The sequence below is a fragment of the Callorhinus ursinus genome, unplaced genomic scaffold, assembly GCF_003265705.2.
Source record: "Callorhinus ursinus isolate GAN/ISIS: 27379988/994484 unplaced genomic scaffold, GSC_fseal_2.0 scaffold43, whole genome shotgun sequence".
Taxonomy (NCBI): Eukaryota; Metazoa; Chordata; class Mammalia; order Carnivora; family Otariidae; genus Callorhinus; species Callorhinus ursinus.
Genome location: NW_027397105.1, coordinates 9,202,784 through 9,221,536, shown reverse-complemented (window position 1 = coordinate 9,221,536; position 18,753 = coordinate 9,202,784). Strand labels below are relative to the sequence as shown.

At 39.3% G+C, this 18,753-nt stretch overlaps 1 protein-coding gene across 2 annotated transcripts in view; it reads left to right on the top strand.

The window, feature by feature from the left end:
* The first annotated feature begins 1,168 nt into the window (after positions 1-1,168).
* TEKT3 (tektin 3) overlaps positions 1,169-18,753 on the top strand; it is a 60,700-nt gene continuing 43,115 nt past the window's right edge. The window contains exons 1-3 of one of the 2 annotated variants that reach the window (XM_025864213.2): positions 1,169-1,299; positions 10,319-10,926; positions 13,477-13,560. In XM_025864213.2, coding sequence (XP_025719998.1) covers positions 10,348-10,926; positions 13,477-13,560 — 663 coding nt within the window. In that variant the 5' untranslated portion in view covers positions 1,169-1,299; positions 10,319-10,347. The remainder of the gene's footprint in view (positions 1,300-10,318; positions 10,927-13,476; positions 13,561-18,753) is intronic. The other variant, XM_073881512.1, reaches the window with a different exon arrangement.

Sequence of the window (18,753 nt, the reverse complement as noted above, 5' to 3'; positions counted from 1 at the left end):
TGGTGGGGTCTGGGAGCCTAGACTTGGCCGTTCAGTCCTGTGGCCAGGCTAATGAGCAGCTTCTGATTATCGGATGTTGTCTGTAGTTTTCCTGCTTGGGGTACATATTCTGGGCTTGTCTCCATTGTCAGAGGTGCTTGTTGCTTAATATAAACCCTGTGGTGGCACCCCCCCACCCCTGCTTTTCTAGTTCAGGTTCCTATGAGTTCAGTTAATGTGAGTTAGCCTCTAATAAACTTGGAAAGGAGACGGAACCACTTTTCTGAATTGGCAAAGCTGAGGTCCCTCACCTTTAGTCACCTCACTAAGGTCTGTTAAGGGGCCAGCCTGATGGTGCCTTATCCTGGCAGCAAGTCTCCCGCTGTTACCCTTTGGTAGAGTGTCACACAGGGGTTCCCAGACCAACCAAGACTGATTAACTGAGGGCTGTATTTTCTTTAGCGCTACTAGTAACTCCATGGCCTCACTGTTCACCCATTAAGACTGTTGCCTTGTGGAAAGAACGCCTTGAAGCCGGACAGATCAGAGTTTTAGTAGTAATTCTGCCACTTACTGTTTGGGTGACCTTGCCTATGTCAATTACCTTCTCCAAGCTTGAATTTTTTCGTGTAAAATGTAAATTCCTACCACACGGTTGTAAGGAAGTTGCAAGGGTGAACAGTGATGAATGGGAGACAGGTGACCCAGCCTCTGGATGAACTAGTGGAGGCTACTGTTTACGGAAATACTAGCTAAAGAGAGAGGGGGGGAACCCCAAATCTTTTCCTTAGAAAGTGAGGAAGGAGGGGACGAGCACTAGATAATGCCCCCCACGGGAGAAGCCCGGCTGGGCGGAAGACCGGTGTAAATGTGGAGGCTTGCCCGCGTCCTGCACCTACAAAGGGCCACCAAGCCCTCTGCCGCGGAAGAGTTTCCATTCAGGCGCCGCAGGAGCGGCGGGGCTATCACCGCGGCCTCTCCCTTGGGTTGCGCGTCACCCCGTCACCTCGGCGACGGAGCGGGTCTCCTCGGGAGCCGTGGTTACTAGGCGCGAGAGCGTCCATGGCAACCGCCCGCCGCAGGGTTTCCCTCTGTTCCTCCTGCTCCCGCCTCCCGCCTTTCCTCCCACGGGCCAATCGGCTCCCGGCGAGCCGGCGGAGGCTGCCGTTGAGTGGTCCGCGGGCGCTGACGTCACAGGTGGGGAAGGCGGGGTCAGGCCCAGACCGGTCAGGGTCCCAGCCGTGAAGGGCGGTAGGTGGGGGGGCTGCCACCCTTCCCGCTCACCGCCCCTTCCCCGCCCCTCGCCCGTAGCCGCTGCAGGTGAGTGGTCTGGTCGGCTCCTGCCTGCCGCTGGGACGACCCCTACCGCGTCCCCTTCCCCAGTAAGGCCCCAACGTCTGACCTCAGAATTCGGGGTGAAGTCGTGGAAACCCTGGAATTCCTCTCCCCAATCTGCCCTTCCCTGCTCCCACCCTTCAGAATAGAAACCCTACAGACCCACTGGTACCCGCTACCCGACCCCCCACCCCATGCCTTTGTAACTGACATTTCTGATGCTTTTCAAGGATTGAGAGGTGATTTCCAAATGCGGAATCAGCAAAGGGGAGTCCGACCCCCCCGACCCTGTGCTCCCTGGTGTAATTTCTTATACCAGTTAGCAGTGCTGTGCTCTTCCCCGGTAGCGCTGTGTCCGGCTTCGTCCGCCGGGTTTTCAAGTGCCGTCAAGGGGAGGGCAGTCCAACCACCTGGCTGCTCAGAGAGTTTCCGAGACTCTCAGCAGGGCCGGTGTTCTCTCAAGGCCTGTGGCCATTTCTGTTCCGCTCTGACTCTGAAGCTCTTAACTTGTGTTTTGACCTTTTAGACCAAGCCCCTTTATGTTTTCTCCCTGGATGCTTATGATGGTGTAGATAAATATTTTAGGAATGGGTAATATTAGTTGTTTGGCCACCGTGAAAAAAGCAAGCAAATTGTTTCACTAATGGGCAAAGTGTTTCGAGGTTTCTGATAAAATATTCTACTCTTTTCTTTTTGAAGTGAAATATTTTACTCAATAAGTAGAGGGTTCAAGCATCCATGCACTCATGCCTCACTTCAAACAAACAAGCTAACAACGTTACCGTCGTGGATGAGACCTCCCTCCTATGTACCCCTTGGGAATCCCGTTCCCCTTCTGGTTTCCCAGCTGTACCTATCTACCAGAATTTAGTGTTTACTTACATTCCGTATATTTGTGTACCTTTTCTACTTGTGTATTTGTCGAAAAACGAATATATAGTGTTATTTTTAAAGTTTATATAATGTTATCGTGCTCTAGGTCACTCATTTTAACTGCTGTGTGATAATGCTTGTATGAACTTACCACAAATGATGTATGCCTACTCTTGTTGATAGACTTTTAGACTGTTTCCTTTTAAAAATTGCTAGAAACATTCTTGTACATTCTTGGGTACATACTTGACTTTCTCTAGGTCTATCAAAAAGTTGAATTGCTGAGTCATGGGGAATGTGCTTTTTCAACTTTGCTAGATACTGCCACATAGCTCTCCAAGGTATATTAATTTATATTTCCACTCTCAGAGAAGAGAGTTCCGTATTGAACATTTTTTTAAAGAAAGAGATTAACTTTTCCTGCATTCGCATTTAATATATGCATAAAGAGAAATTGCTCAAGTGTTGAAATCTGATATAATTTTTAAAAAATCTGCTGCCCATTAATGTAGTGGGAGCAGGGTTTTATTTTTGCCCCAGTTTGAAACTGTGAGTAGTTAGATGGATATGACCAAAGGAGCTAAGGGGCATTGTATGTGATCATTTCAAGCCTGTCCTTGTCACTGATCTGAGGCACCGTGTGAAGCAAGTCATGGAAATCTGTACTTGTCATGTCTTCTGCAGAAAATGATCCACAGGTTTTTATACCTTAAAATATTTATGATTTTAGAGCCTTGCCTAAATATGCTAATAAAATATGTTTATCCAACTTGAGGTCATCTTTGGGATTGTAAGTGGAGCTTCCCAGTACCTACAGTCTTTGTGTTATTGATTATATTTTTAGCATGTTAATATTTATAGAAGACAATTATAGCATTTTCTTCCCAGTAGGTAAATAACTATTGACTTCACATTAAATAAATACAGTCAAACACTGTATTTGACTTCAATTCTTAAAATGTTTTTTGGTCATGCCTAAAAGTATAATAAAAAAACGATTGCATAATTTAGGGTATGAATTTTTCCACAGCTATTTTCAGTCATTTTTCCAAAGAATTTGTTGCAAACAGGAGACATTTATAGCATCAGTTAATGATCTTAGTATGTGCTGCACGAGCCCTGTTAAGATGTGACTGAGTTAGAATTTAGAGAATGATTTAAATGTTGTAAAAGGCACTTCATCAAATAAACCATAGGCTTTAAGAAAAAACTCCTCCTTAAAATTTGAACAAACCCATTTAGGCATGAAGTTTTCTTTGAGGAAAGATTTTAAACTATAGATTCAATTCTTTTAACTACCATAGGGCTATTCAGATGATCAATTTCTTCTTTAGTCAGTTTTGGGTGTTTGTGTTTTTAAAGTATTTTGTACATTTCACCTCTGTTGTCAAATTTCTTGGCATCAAGTTGTTAGTAACATTGCTTTATTAACTGTCTAATGTTTGCGGGGTCTGTGTCAATATCTCTTTTTCATGACAGATATTAGTAATTTGTCTCCTCTCTTCTTATCTTGATCAGTTTGGTGAGAGGTCTACCAATTTTATTGTTAGAGTTTCACTGCCTTTTTCCCCCCCGTTTGTCCATTTTCTATTTCATTGGCTTTTCTCTTTTTATTATTTCTTTCCTTCTACTTTGGCCTTACTTTGCTTCCCTTACTTTATTAAGAATGAAGTGGAGATCATTGATTTTATTTTATCTTTAATTTTTTAAAAGATCTTATTTATTTATTTGAGAGAGAGCAGAGAGAGAGCACGAGTGGGGGTGGTGGGGCAGAGGGAGAAGGAGAAGCAGACTCCCCCCAGAGCAGGGAGCCCAATGTGGGGCTCAATCCCAGGACCCCGGGATCATGACCTGAGCTGAAGGCAGACGCTTCACAGACTGAGCCACCCAGGTGCCCTGAGATAATTGATTTTAGCTAATTTTTATTTTTTGTATAAGCATTGAAAGCTATATACTTCTGCCTAAACACTATTTTAGCTGCATCTCACAATTTTGATATGCTCTGTTTTTATTCTCCTTCAGTTCCAAATATTTTCTAATTTCCCATGTGACTTCTTCATTGACCTAGAGGATATTTAGAAGTGTGTTGTTTCGGGGCGCCTGGGTGGCTCAGTCAGTTGAGCATTCTACTCTTGATGTCCGCTCAGGTCTTGATCTCAGGGTCCTGAGTTAAAGCCTCTCATTGGACTCCATGCTGGGCGTGGAGCCTGCTTAGAAAAAAAAAAGTGTGTTGTTTAATTTCCTACTATTTGAGAATTTCCCAAATATCTTTCTATTATTGATTTCTAATTTAGTTCAATGTGGTCAGGGAACATATTCTGTATCATTTAAGTATTTTATGTTTATTGAGAACTTGTTTAAGGGTCAGTATATGGTCTACCTTGGTGAATATTCTCTGTGTAGTTGGAAATTGTATGTAATTGCTGTTTAAAAATATTTTTCTTTCAGTTTTATTGAGATAAATTGACACATAACACTGTGTAAGTTTAAGGTATACAGCATAATGTCTTTACATATATTGTGAAATGGGTACCGCAATAAGTTTAGTTAACATCTGTCATCTCATATAGATACAAAAGAATCTGCTATTTTGAGTGGTGTGTTCTATAGATGTAAATTCGGTCCTGTATTGTTCAAATAGCCTATTTATTAACCAATTTTCTATTTGTTCTAACAATTACTGACAGAGGAGTGTTGAAATATCTGCTATAGCTGTGGATCTATTTCTCATTTTAGTTCTGCCAGTTTTTGCTTTATGTGTTTAAAATTCTACTGGTGGTTACATAGACATTGAAGATCATTATATCTCCTTGATTAATCCTTTTATCCTTATTTCTCTCTTTATTTGTGATAGTATTTATTGTCCTGAAGTCTGCTTGGTTTGTTATTAATATAGCCACTTCAATATTCTTTTGATTTGTATTTACATGGTGTACCATTTTCCATACTTTTATTTTTAATTTATCTATGTTTTATATTTAAAATGGGTTTTTTTGAGACAGCATGTAGTTCAATATTGCTTTATAAAAACCAGCTTAAGAACCTGTGCTTTCTAATTTGACTGTTTAAACCATTTATTATAAATATAATTAACAATGTGTTTGGTTTGTGTCTACCATCTTGCTACTTGCTTCCTCTGTCTTACTTTTGTCTCTTTTCTCTTGGATTAAATATGTGTCTTTGTCAGTCTTCTATTCCCCCTTAGCTGATTAGCTTTAATTCTGTTTTATTTCTTTTTTGGAAGATGTTCCAGCTCAGTGGTTCAAAATATTTTTGGTCTCAGGACCCCTTTGTCCTCAAACAACCTCATGTTGAGGATCTCAAAGAGCTTTAGTTTATGTGGATTGCATCCATTCATATTTATTATATTAGAAATTAAAATTGAACAGTTAAAAATATCAATTCTTTTAAAAATAAGCATTACAATCCATTATATAGTAACATAAATAAAATGTTTTATTAAAAAGCTATGTTCTTGAAACAAAAAATATCCAGTGAGAAGAGTAGCTTCATTTTACATATGTGGTAAAGTTCTTTGATTTCTGTCTTAGCAGCTGGGTTCTCCTATCTGCTGTATTTAGTCTATTGTGATATCACATATCATGTCACCTCTGGAAAACTCCATTGTAAATCTGTGAGAGAATTAGAGTGAAAAAGGAAAATAGCACCTGAGCATTTACTGTGAAAATAATTTTGACCTTGTCACCCCTGAGAAAGTTTAGTACAAGTCTGTGGGTTCTGGGTCATATCTTGAGAACTGATGCTCTGAAGTTTACAATATGCATTTTTAAACTTGTTGCAGTATATGTTTAAACAGTATTATTCCATTTTAGTTATGACCCTTAGAATAATACATTTCCGTTTCAGCTCTCCAACATTTGTGCTATTATGACCACATAATTTACTTCTATTTTTACTATAAACTCCACAATAATTTTTTATTATTTCACTTTACACAACCGTCTTTTAAAGAAATCTAAAAATTAGAAAAGAGTATTTTTTATATTAGCACACATACCCTTTCTGGCACTTTATTTCTTTGTGTAGGTCCAAGTCTCCATCTGGTACAATTTCTTTTTGCCTGAAGAATTTCTTTTAACAATTCTTTTAGCGCAGTTCTGCTGCTGATGAATAATCTTGGCTTTTATTTTTATGAAAAAATTTTATTCCACCTTCGTCTTTGAAGGATACTTTCACTGGATATACAATTCTGGGCTTACATTTTTCCCCCCAGCCATTTAAAGATGTTGTTTGATTGTCTTCTGGCATGCATAGATTTTTGACAAGAATTCTGCACTAATTCTTACCATTGTTCCTTTCTATATAATATGTCTTTTTTCTCTTTATTGCTGATTTTCAGCAATTTGATTATGATGATCCTTGAGGTGATATTGGTGGTAGTGTGTGGGTATGGGTGTGTGCTTATCCTTTTGGAGTGTTTGGAGCTTCTTAGACCCAAGGATTTATAGTTTTCATCAAATTTGGAAAATATGGAGACATTATTCAAATATTTTATCTCCCTCTCCTTTCTATATGACACTCCAAATATGTGATGTTTGTTACTTGATATTGTGCCTATATTACTGAGGATTTTCTCCTTTTTTTTTTTTTTTTTCAGTTAGGGAAAGTCTGTGCTTTGGTTTGTTTAGATTTTCACTCACTAATCGTTATTTCTCCAGTGTCTACTCTGCTGTTAATCCCATCTAGTGAAATTGTTCAAGTATATACTGTATAAGTGTATGTTGTATGTTTTATTCCTATTTGGTTCTTTTTTAAAGATTCTGTTCTTGTTTTATGTTCATTATGTTCTTGTTTTCCTTTAAATACTTGTATATCGTTTGTTTGTTCTATCAAATCTTTCCTGTTGACTGATTTTTTCCCTAATTGTGTGTCACATTTTTTTCTGCCACTTGGCATGTCTGGTAATTTTCACTGGATGCTGGACATTGTCATAGTACATATTTGAATGTCTTGATGTTGTCAGGCAATTAAATTACTTGTGGATTAATTGTATCTCTTTGTGCCTCTTTTTAAGCTTTGCTGGAATGAATCTTTAGTACTTTCACTCCAGAGATAGGTCAGCCTCGTCTCTAATGTGTGACTTCTCTGGGGTCTCCACAGAATGCTCTAGGGGATCACCAACAACTCTCCACTCTGGGCTGAGTTCAAAATGTCTCCCCATCTTCTGTGAGCTCTAGAAATTGTTCAGCTGACAACCCTGCCATCATTCTTTGCCAAAGTTCATGCAGTGTCCCTTGATGTATGTGCATCCTGTTGCTTAGCAAAGACACAAGTGGACCCCTATATAGACTTCGGGAGCTCTTTTTCTACGTAGCTTGCGTTATTCTGGAATCCTACCTCACAACTTCCAGCTGTCTCAGCTTCCCAAAATTCTAATCTCCTCCTCAACTCACAAAGTTGCCAGGATCTGTTCAGTTTTCATCTGTTTTTCCCATAATCTGGAAATTGCCTCCAGGCAGAATGCCAGGACAATCAGGGGGCTTGCCTTATTTGTTTCTCTTTTCTCAGAAATCAGAGTCTTGTGCTCCCTATTGTCCAAAACAGGTGTTTCATATATTTTGTCTAGTGGTGTTGTTTTTGTTTTGTTTTTTTAAAGATTTTATTTATATATTTGACAGAGAGAGAGAGAGACAGCCAGAGAGGGAACACAAGCAGGGGGAGTGGGAGAGGGAGAAGCAGGCTTCCTGCAGAGCAGGGAGCCCGATGCGGGGCTCGATCCCAGGACCCTGGGACCATGACCTGAGCCGAAGGCAGACGCTTAACGACGGAGCCACCCAGGCGCCCCTTGTCTAGTGTTTTAGATGTAAGAATCTAAGTCTAGTTTTTATTACTCTATCAGGGTTGGAATCAGAAGTCTATTTTGAATTTTTAAGTATTTCTTCGGCCAGGACACTCTCAGTTTCCCTGACCAATAATGACCCAGAATATAAGATGTTGCCATGCTACTGTCTTTTACTGAGTTTTCCTGAATGACTTATACGATGGCTGGCTGGAGCTAGAACTTCCATTGTGTAATTGCATAGAATAGTGTGTCTTGTGTAGAATATTGTGTTTCCATGTGAAACTTACTGCCACACATGAGGACCTCTACATCTGTGAACTTTAAACAGTGGAGCTTTATGCTTCAGATTCCAGATTTTAAATTATATCCCATCCCTCATTAAAAAACATATCATTGGAAAGTTTTGTAAACTATATTGAATTTCTCAATCCGTAGGTCTCCTCTGGCTTATGAACCTCTGCATTTCACAAATCACCACTCGTAGTAGATGACTCATGGTTTGAAAAACATGGGTTTAGATGCCTCAAGACTTCAACATAATAGGTGTTGGGTAAACATATGTGGTAATTCTACACTTGGAATTCCTTGGTTGAAGGACCAAGTAAGTTGCTAGCTTTTATTGTCAAGAATTAAGAAAATCCAAGTAAGAGTGGCCCAAAGCCCACTTGAGGTTTCTTGCTGAAAGAAAACTGACAAGATTATTTCTAGATTTGACCGGAGAAGACGTTAGAACTGAGAGTAGCCATGAGGACCCTAAGGCCTCAAGTTGCTTTGAATTTTCTTTTTTGAAAAACATTGTTTAACTTCCAAACTGAGGGGAAGAACTGCAAGTGGTTATTAAGGTTTCTTTTTCACCACCATACTCATAAGCTTGGCCAGTACAAGGTATCTGGGCACTGAGGGAGGGAAGAATTAGAAAAAGGTCAGGGAGCTAGGGTTGTGTGGGCCACCACCATGGCACGGGCAGCTGTTTCATCACATGTGGAATGAGTGTGTTTCAATTTGACCACAATTCTACAAATAGATTATTTTGTGGTTTGGGGACCAAAGGCCTCAAGACATAGCTATTTAAATAATCATCGAATGGTTTCCTTTTTCCTGAGATGGTTATAGAATTGGATCTGATTTATTTTTCCTTTTCAGTAAATGGGTCCATAGCCATTAACGCCCAAACAGAATGATGTTTACATGCTGAAAAGTATGTCACTGGCTGTGGCATCTTGACTTTCTGGGCTAATAATAACCAAAAATTCTAGACAATAGAATACTTTTCAACCAGTAAAAAGAATGAAGTGGATCTATATGTTCTAACAGGGGGAGAGGTCAGAAATAGTTTTAAAAATGTGTGTTCTAAATAATACATATAATGATTAAGATAACTCAATATTTGTATTTAAAAAGCTCTGTTCATATGTATAAATTGCATATAAGTAGTTTTAAGGTAGCTTTAAAAATGATACATTTGTTGGTATATAATAGGAAAATCTGGAAAGAAACAACTATTAATGAACTATTCAATGTTCAAAGTGTTCCCTTTTGGGGGAGGGATGGATATTTATCTTTTATTTTATATACTCTTTTGAATAGTAGTTTAAAAAGCTCACATTTATTGAACATTTATTTTGAGCCCAGAACTGTGATAAGCATTCCAAATGGTTAGCATTGTCTTGCTTACCCTCATAACTGCTCTAGAGTGTCTATATTGGAGGTGCCTAGAGGTGGCAGGTTGCCAAGAGAAGGGAGCCAGGTATTTGCCTTGAGCTATGTTTGCATACCAAGCACACTGTTGTTATCCAGGTTTTGTGCTCATTTAGGATGACTTGGTAGGGGAAATGCTGCCAAGTAACATCTTGCTGTTAATACCTCTCATAATAATCCAGAGAAGTAAGTACTATTATTATTCCCAATTTAGAGATGAGGAAATTGAGGCACGGATAGCTTAAGTAATTTGCCCAGTGCCTCACAGCTAGTAAATAGCAGAGCGAAGTTTTGAGTCCCTGTTAAAATGCATACCTTAGGCTCTTAATTTTGATTTGTTACAAGATAATAATAACTTAAGTTTAAATCATAATTTAAAAAAATTTCAGAACTTCAAGGGGCCAATCCAAAAAAAGAGTAGTTTTTAGTATATTCTAGAAACAGAGATGGGAAAAAAATATCTTTGGGACATATTATCACTGGTAAGGGTGGATGTCAAATTAGAACAAATACCTGATATGTTAGGGAGTACTGCTACTAAAAGTCAAATGTGGCTTTTATTTGTAAATTTTCACCAAAGATTAATTTATGTGACTGTCTGTTTTTACATCCTCCCCCCTTTTTAAACAGGAGAGATTTACAAATAGTGTTTGAGCATCATGGAGCCTTTAGGTTCTACGTTAACGGCAACTTATGCCCACCCTAGACCAACACCAACCAACTTTCTACCAGCCATCAGTACTATGGCATCAAGCTATAGGGACCGCTTCCCCCACTACAATTTAACCCATACCTTGAGCCTTCCTTGGAGACCAAGTACATACTACAAAGTAGCCTCCAACTTGCCGACCTTGGGTCCGTACTGCACCAGATCTCAGAAGGTGTGCGAGAGTACCATGCTTCCCTTTGTTTCCAATAGAACCACTCTCTTCACAAGGTATACTCCTGATGATTGGTACAGGTCCAATTTAACCAACTATCTGGAATCCAACACTTCCCGACATAATTCAGAGAGACTAAGGGTAGATACATCTCGCCTGATTCAAGACAAATATCAGCAAACAAGAAAAACTCAAGCAGACTCCACCCAAAATTTGGGAGAACGAGTCAATGACATAGGATTTTGGAAATCTGAAATCACTCATGAGTTGGATGCAATGATTGGAGAGACAAATGAACTCACTGATGTTAAGAAAAAATTGGAGAGGGCTTTAATGGAGACAGAAGCCCCTCTTCAGGTAAATATAAGCCCTTATAATAAAAGACACTACATATATGTATGTTTATAATCCACTAGTTGAATTACTGTGGTTATTCTCTGCCAAATTACGCTTCACTTCACCTATAGAGGCCAACCTCCTATCAGTCCATCTATAACTACTTTTAGTAGTTGCTAAAACCATGACCAGTTTTACACATCCTACAGAACAACCTTTTAAGTAGAATGAATTCTGAATGCAAAGCAAAGGAGGTTAAGTAGAGAGACACCCTTAGGGTCCACGGTGTTTTATGGTAAGAATGCCATCTTCCCATTTATTAAAAAGGCTGCCTGGGCGTTGCTGTCCTTGGATTATTGTATATAATATTTGAAGGGAAAAAGTCCTATTCTTTTAATCTGTGTCATAAAATGCCTCCTGTGCATATGTTATGATTCCTTTTTAGGGCACAGTGAAATGATCAATGAGACCGTCTTAGGAGATGGGGTGAGTTTGATTGAATAGAGAAATGGGCCTGAGGTTAAGCCAGTTGTTATGGTCATGGAGGCAGCATTTTAGTTTGTTGCTGGCCTCTGGCTACTGCTCACCCCACCCCCCAACCCCGCCAAGTGTGTGATTGAGGGAGGGGGCTCCAACCCCATTCTACCCACCACCATTGAAAGAAGACATTCTGTAATTTGAAGATGCACAAATTACGGAAATCAGAAGGTGTATAGATATTGATGAAGCAAACACCATTTTTCTTCATGTTTGTATGACTTACTTCCCATGTGATAAACACTTGCAGTAGGTCTTTATTATGACATCTATAGCACAAGAGTTTAGAAAATTAAGGAGCTAGAAGTCTAGTGGGTTGAAGAGTTTGTTGGAGACCCCTGAATGTTGTTATTTCTTGTTGCACACTCCCACCCTGTCCCCCCACCAAACACAAGCACACAAAAATACACACAACCTCCAGAAATCCTAAGAAAGGATTTCTCAACTGATGTCCTTTAAATTAACTTATCATTAGATGTTTTTTTAGGATCGGAAGCCCTTCCATACTTTCTTTGTGCTCTGGCTCATTTTGCGGTTTCCTGGTCTATTCTGCACCCCTCCTTACCCGCTCCACTTTAGAGTATCCTTAAAATGATAGCCACTTGCCCTCTGAATTTCCAGAGGACATGCAGTTTCTTCCTTTCAGTGAGATGGGTCTAATTTGTATTTTTTTCTGCAATTCTTGTCCAGATGTTCCTCTGTGTTCGAACATTTACTATCAGCACAGTGTAGGAAGGTCCTGATTAAAATTAGAATTAGTCACATAAACAGAAACATCTCAAAAGGGAAAATCCAGATGATCAACTAATATAAGAAAAAAAGTTAAAATTCCCTAATAAAAATGCAAATTAAATCAATGAAGTATCCATCTTTGGCCTATCATATTTGCAACAGTGGAAACTGATGACATCTAGAATTGGCCAAAGTGAAGAAGATGGATACCTTTCTATGTTGCAGGTAAGATGAATAGAATCCTACTAGACTTGGGTTAGTAGAAACTTACAAAAAGCAGATTAGTAATATACATGAAAATAATCAGAGTTCCCCTCAACCCATTAATTCATTTTCTCCTCAACCCATTAATTCATTTTCTAGTAAATGAATTTTACTAGAAATTTTACTAAAATTTACTAGAAATTTTACTAAAAAAATATACATTCATTCAAAGATTTTGTTCAACAATATGATGTCCACATTACACTGCACGTACTATTATATTTTATGCTGAAAACATTCACATTATACAGTCATTCCATGTCATGAAATAATCTTTGAAAAAAGTGTTTTAACATTTGCATAATGTTCTTTCATACATAATTTATTGTTAGCAATCCAAGCTGTTTTCCACCTGAGTCATTAGCATACTTTGTCTCAAAGAATATTTTATGAGCGGGGCTTACCATTTAATGTCAATCCTAAAAAGCATCATGTAAAATTGTAAGGACATTATAACCTCTGTTTTGTTATAAACAACAAAACTGTGATAGGAATATGGCCAAATCATTTTCTACTTTTCTATGTTTTTTCTCTTTAATGGATAAGGCACATTATTTTTGTAATTAGGAAAACAATAAATGGTACTTAAAATAATCACTTGGATTTTTGGCTACACAAATATTTTGGACTCTTTAAGGATAATAATTTGCTTCTTCCTCACTCATCTCAGTAGAAAATATTTGGAAATAATGTTTCAGGATATTATTTCTGTAGCAGAAATTAATGCTGAGTAATTTTCTCTGATGTTAATTTGTAGGAATCAAGTAGATGCCATATGCTTGATTTTGTCACCTTTCCAAATTAGAATTTTTTTCCAAATCGCTTTGAAGAGCGAAATCTACCTTTTAACTAGCAATAAGGATTTACTTAGTTGTTATGGTGGGTCTCATGCTAGATTTCCCGCAAAATGGCTTGAAAAGTTGGTAAGTTGGTATTGGGAGTATCTATTGACTTGTTTTAGAACCAAATCCTTAGAGCTGCTCATAGCTGATTTTAGTTACTTTGTATTAGTGCTTCCCATTATTTGTGTATCTGTAGGTAGCCAGAGAATGTCTGTTTCATCGAGAGAAGAGAATGGGGATTGATCTAGTTCACGATGAAGTGGAAGCCGAACTGTTGACGGTAAGTATGGTCAATAGCAAGAAATGTAGTTGCAAACATGTGCTTAATGTGTAGAAACAAACAAAAATTATGTTTATGAAGCCATTTATAAATAAGTTATAGTATCAAATGTTTATAGCATTTAGAAAAGATTTTTTTTGGTTATAAAAGTAATGCATGTTTATTGAGAGAATTCAAAAGACACAGACTAGGATAAAGAAAGATAAAAATCATCTGAAGCTCAGTTGGACAGAAATCACTGTTAATTTTGGAGAATTTCAGTTTATTCAGAGAATTTCAGAGAATTTCTTTTTATTGATCATACTTAGACACCATCCAACTTAAAGACACACAAACATGTCTTCAAGATTAGAATTATACTGTATACATAATTTGAATAGTGCTTTTTTTGATGGATAAAATCTCAGTGATGTTTATTCTTAAATATGGTTGTAGGGAAGGCAGCACCATTCTTTTTAAAGACTTAATCTTTTTTAGAGCAGTTTTAGGTTCACAGCAAAACTGAGGGTAAGGCATAGAGATTTCCCATATAGCCCCTGCTAGGGTACCGCTACCCCCATTACCAACAGCCCCCACCAGAGTGGTACATTTGTCACCATTGATGAACCTACATTGATACATCATTGTCATCCAAAGTCTGGAATATGGAATACCCTCAGGGTTCACTCTTGGTGGTGCGGATTTTATGGGTTTGGACAAAGGTATAATGACATATCCATCATTGTAGTATACAGAGTATTTTCACTTCCGTAAGAATCCTGTGTGTGCTGCCTATTCATCCTTCCCCTCTGAAAGTGCTTTATTCATTTAAGAATTGTGTTGGGGTAATCTTCCTATAGTATTGGATACACTTCTATGTGTGTATGTATGATATGCATGATTTTAATGGTTACACTGTGTTCCACAATGTGAAGGCGCTACCATTTAAAAAAAAAAATCAATTCTTTCTTTTTGTTTCTTTTTGAATAGTTAAGTTGTTTCCCTATCTCAGTCCCCCTTTGGTTTTCTTGCTATTATAATAACACAGCTGTGTACAAAAATATTATTATTGATAACTGTATGTGTTTCTGATTATTTCCTTAGAATACTTACCAAGAAATGTAATGGATGGGTCAAAAGGCAGACGCTTTTGGGAAGTTTTGCTATATAGCCAAATTGTCATCCAGAAGCTGATAGTCCTATGTGCACTACTATGCTGATTCTCCTGCTAGGCTCCCTTCCATGTCCACCAATTAAATGTGACTTAGGTCTAAGTTCTGTGGCCTTCACTTGCCAGACATACTCCCACAAGATCTGTGCCATTCCTTAGGATATCATCCACTACATGCTTTGGCCCTTCCTAATTTCTTTTTCAGGCCAGACACTCTATTGTGCATTAGTTCTGTGTCCCTAAGTCCCTGTCAAATGAACTTATGTTGGTAAGCCTGCTACCCTCCCCGCTTTTTTGGTTCATATTCACGAAGCCTGAAAGTGTACTTTCCTTCTACCCCGATGCTTTCCACCTTCCCCTTCCTACTGATGGTACCAAGGTTCTCCTGTTTGTCACTTGTGGCATGGCTTGCTGACTATCTTCACCCTTTGTAATCAGTTTCCAGCTTCTGTAAAATTGTTCCTCTCCTTTCCATTCTGTTCTCTCTTACCATTGTTCAAAACCATCCTTTCCTCCTTCAGAGCTGGTTAATGCGAAATCCCCCAATACCTTCCCTTTACTTGGATCTGTACTATCATTATCACCAGTGGTTCGAGCTGCTAAAAACTCTTCCTTGACTTCCTAATTTCTATGACCTTCCATTGTCTGGCTCTCACTCCTTCTCAGTCCCATTTCCTACTCTGACTTGCTGAATTTCTGCAGCAGGAAATCAATTCACTATCCTTGAACCAGCATGGCTGGGTCCCTCCTGTTTGCCTTTCTGTGATTGGTCCTTGGTTAAAAAAAAAAAAAAAGAATCCTTGGTAAGAAAGTAAATGTGATGAGCTAGCAACTTGGTCATCAGTAATATTATCCTCATAAATCATCAGGGTCCCTTTTAACATTGCATTAAATTATTTTTAGTGACCTACTGCATTATGGATGATAAGCAGAAGTTTTTTTTTTTTAATTTGCTCTTTGCTTTCCTCTACTGTGTGATCCTCCGAAAGAAATATGCATGGAAATAATAAATTCAGGAAGGTTTTGGCCACTACAAAGAGGCTATGCAATCTATTTTATAAAAGCCACAGTACCTATTGCTGCCACATGAGTGATTAGGAACAAGATCCTGAATCAAGTAGCTTTATGTGGATGGGTCGATGCTCTGCTCTTTCTTCCTTCCCTACCTCTGATGAATCTCCCATCTTGAAATAATCTGTAATCTACTTTGTCATTCTAAAGGGGGAAGAATTTACCAGCAAATATCCTTTGGCCTCTTCTCACTGATCCTGAGATGTTTTGTATCAAGTAAATTATACATTGGTTCTAACAATTCTTAACTTCCTCAGAATATCTCTTGGTATTTACAAGAGTTTTTCTTTTTTTTAAACTTTACTACTTTTAGTGTATTATTCTAGCTCTCAAACCTGGCTGCACCTTAGAATCACTTGAAGAAGGTTTTAAAAACATCAACGACTGGGTCCCACACCCAGAAATTCTGATTCAAATCTGGAGTGGGGACTAGGCATTGGTATTAAAAATATTCCCCAGATAATTTTAATGAACAGCCAGAGTTCAGAACCACTATAAAATATTGTTGATAGAATTAAAAATAGAGTTTTGGGCCAGGAGCAAGATGGCGGGGGAGTAGGAGACCTAGATTTCGTCTGGTCTCAGGAATTCAGCCGAATAGGGATCAAACCATTCTGAACACCAACGAACTCAACAGGAGATCGAAGAGGAGAGTAGCAACAACTCTCTGAACAGAGAAGCGACCACTTTCTGGAAGGTAGGACGGGCGGAGAAGTGAATCCGAGGCGATATTCGGGAGGATAGACGGCGGGGGAGGGGCCTCCGTCGGCCACTTCTGGCAAGTGCTAGAGCCGCGGAGCACAAAATCGGACCTTTTAGAAGCCGGCTTCGCTGAGGGACGTCGCTGCAGTGGCTAAGCGGGGGTGGAACCCTCCCGGGACAGTGTGGTCTCAGACCCTCGGGGTCACAGAGAGACCGGGGGTGCCTGAGTGCGGCGGAGCTCCCAGGGATCGGAGCGGGGAAGCCGACTGCAGAGACGGAGCCGAGGCGTGGGCTCTCAGCTCGGGGTTGCCATAGACTGTGACCCGCGGCCCAGTCGGGCCACTGCTCCTGCAGCAGGGACCCAACAGGCGGCAGATCCGGGGAGACTCCCCTTCCTCCCCCAGGAGGAGCGGCGCGGGAGTGCACCGCAGGAATCTGCTGGGTTTGGAGACTCCACACGGGGTCGGGTGCCAGAGATACAAACGCTCGGTCACAGGCCGGGTGAGCATGGAGTGCGGCCGGAGACCGGGGACACGGGAGCGACTGCTTTTCTCTGGGGGCGCACTGAGGAGCGGGGCCCCGAGGTCTCAGCTCCTCCGGGTGGAGATTGGGAGGCCACCATTTTCACCCTGGTCCTCCAAAGCTGTACCGAGAGCTTGCAGGGAACAAAAGCTCCTGAGGTCAAACCCCAGCAGCTTGCTTAGCCCAGACCGACAAGGACGGGGCAATTCAGCCTCCGGCAAAGACATTTGGAAACCACGGCAACAGGCCCCTCCCCCAGAAGATCAGCACGAACAGCCAGCAAGCCAAGACCAAGTTTAATGATCAAGGAGAACGGGAGAACTCCAGCGCTAGGAGAATACTGCACATAGAATTCATGACTTTTTTTTACCATGATTCATTAGTTCATCAAAGTTAATTTTTGTTACCTGTTTTTTTTTTTTATTTTTCTTTTTCCCTTTTTCAGCCAACATCTTATCAATCCTTTTTAAAAAAAAATATTTTTTATTTTTCATTTTTAGAGTCATATTTTATCCCTTCATAGTAGTTACCCTTATTTTTGGCATATATATATATAAGTTGTTCTCTCTTTAAAATTTTGAGATACAGTTTCTTCTAACAGATCAAAATATACCCTAAATCACTAGTGTATGGCTTTGTCCGACGCACCTGCCTGATCACATTCTCTCCCTAAAAAAAAAAAAAAAAAAAAAAAAAAAAAAAAAAAAAAAAAAAAAAATCTTCCATCCCTTCATTGTATCAACCCTTATTTTGTACATATATGTCTTTCTTCCTTTAAAATTTTAGGAGGCACTTTTTTCTAACAGACCAAAATATGCCCAAAATCTAGTGTGTGGCACTGATCTATGCACTAGCCTGATCATATTTGATCACATTCTGCTTTTTTTGTATTGTTCTGTTTTTGTTTTTATCTTTTTTTCTTTTTTTTTCTCTTTCTTTTTTCATTCTTTCCTTTTCCACTGGTTTCAGGTCTTTTCTGATTTGTATACAGTATATTTGCTGAGGACGTTGTAAACCTGTTAGCATTCTGTTCTCTCATTCATCTATTCTCCTCTGAACAAAATGACAAGACGAAAAAAATCACCTCAGCAAAAAGAACAAGAGGTAGTACCGTCAACCAGGGACCTACTCAATAATGACATTAGTACGATGTCGGACCTAGAGTTCAGAATCATGACTTTAAAGATACTAGCTGGGCTTGAAAAAAGCGTGGAAGTTATTAGAGAAACCCTTTCTGGAGAAATAAAAGAACTAAAATCTAACCAAGTTGAAATCAAAAAGGCTATTGATGAGGTGCAATCCAAAATGGGGGCACTAACTGCTAGGATAAATGAGGCAGAAGAGAGAATCAGCGATATAGAAGACCAAATGATGGAAAATAAAGAGGCTGAGAAAAAGAGAGAGAAACAACTACAGGATCACGAGGGCAGAATTCGAGAGATAAGCGATACGATAAGACGAAACAACATTAGAATAATTGGGATCCCAGAAGAAGAAGAGAGAGAGAGGGGGGCAGAAGGTATATTGGAGCAAATAATGGCAGAGAACTTCCCTAATGTGAGGAAGGAAACTGACATCAAAATCCAGGAGGCACAGAGAACCGCTCTCAAAATCAATAATAATAGGTCAACACCCCGACATCTAATAGTAAAACTTACGAGTCTCAGAGACAAAGAGAAAATCCTGAAAGCAGCTCGGGAGAAGAGATATGTAACCTACAATGGTAGAAACATTAGATTGGCAACAGA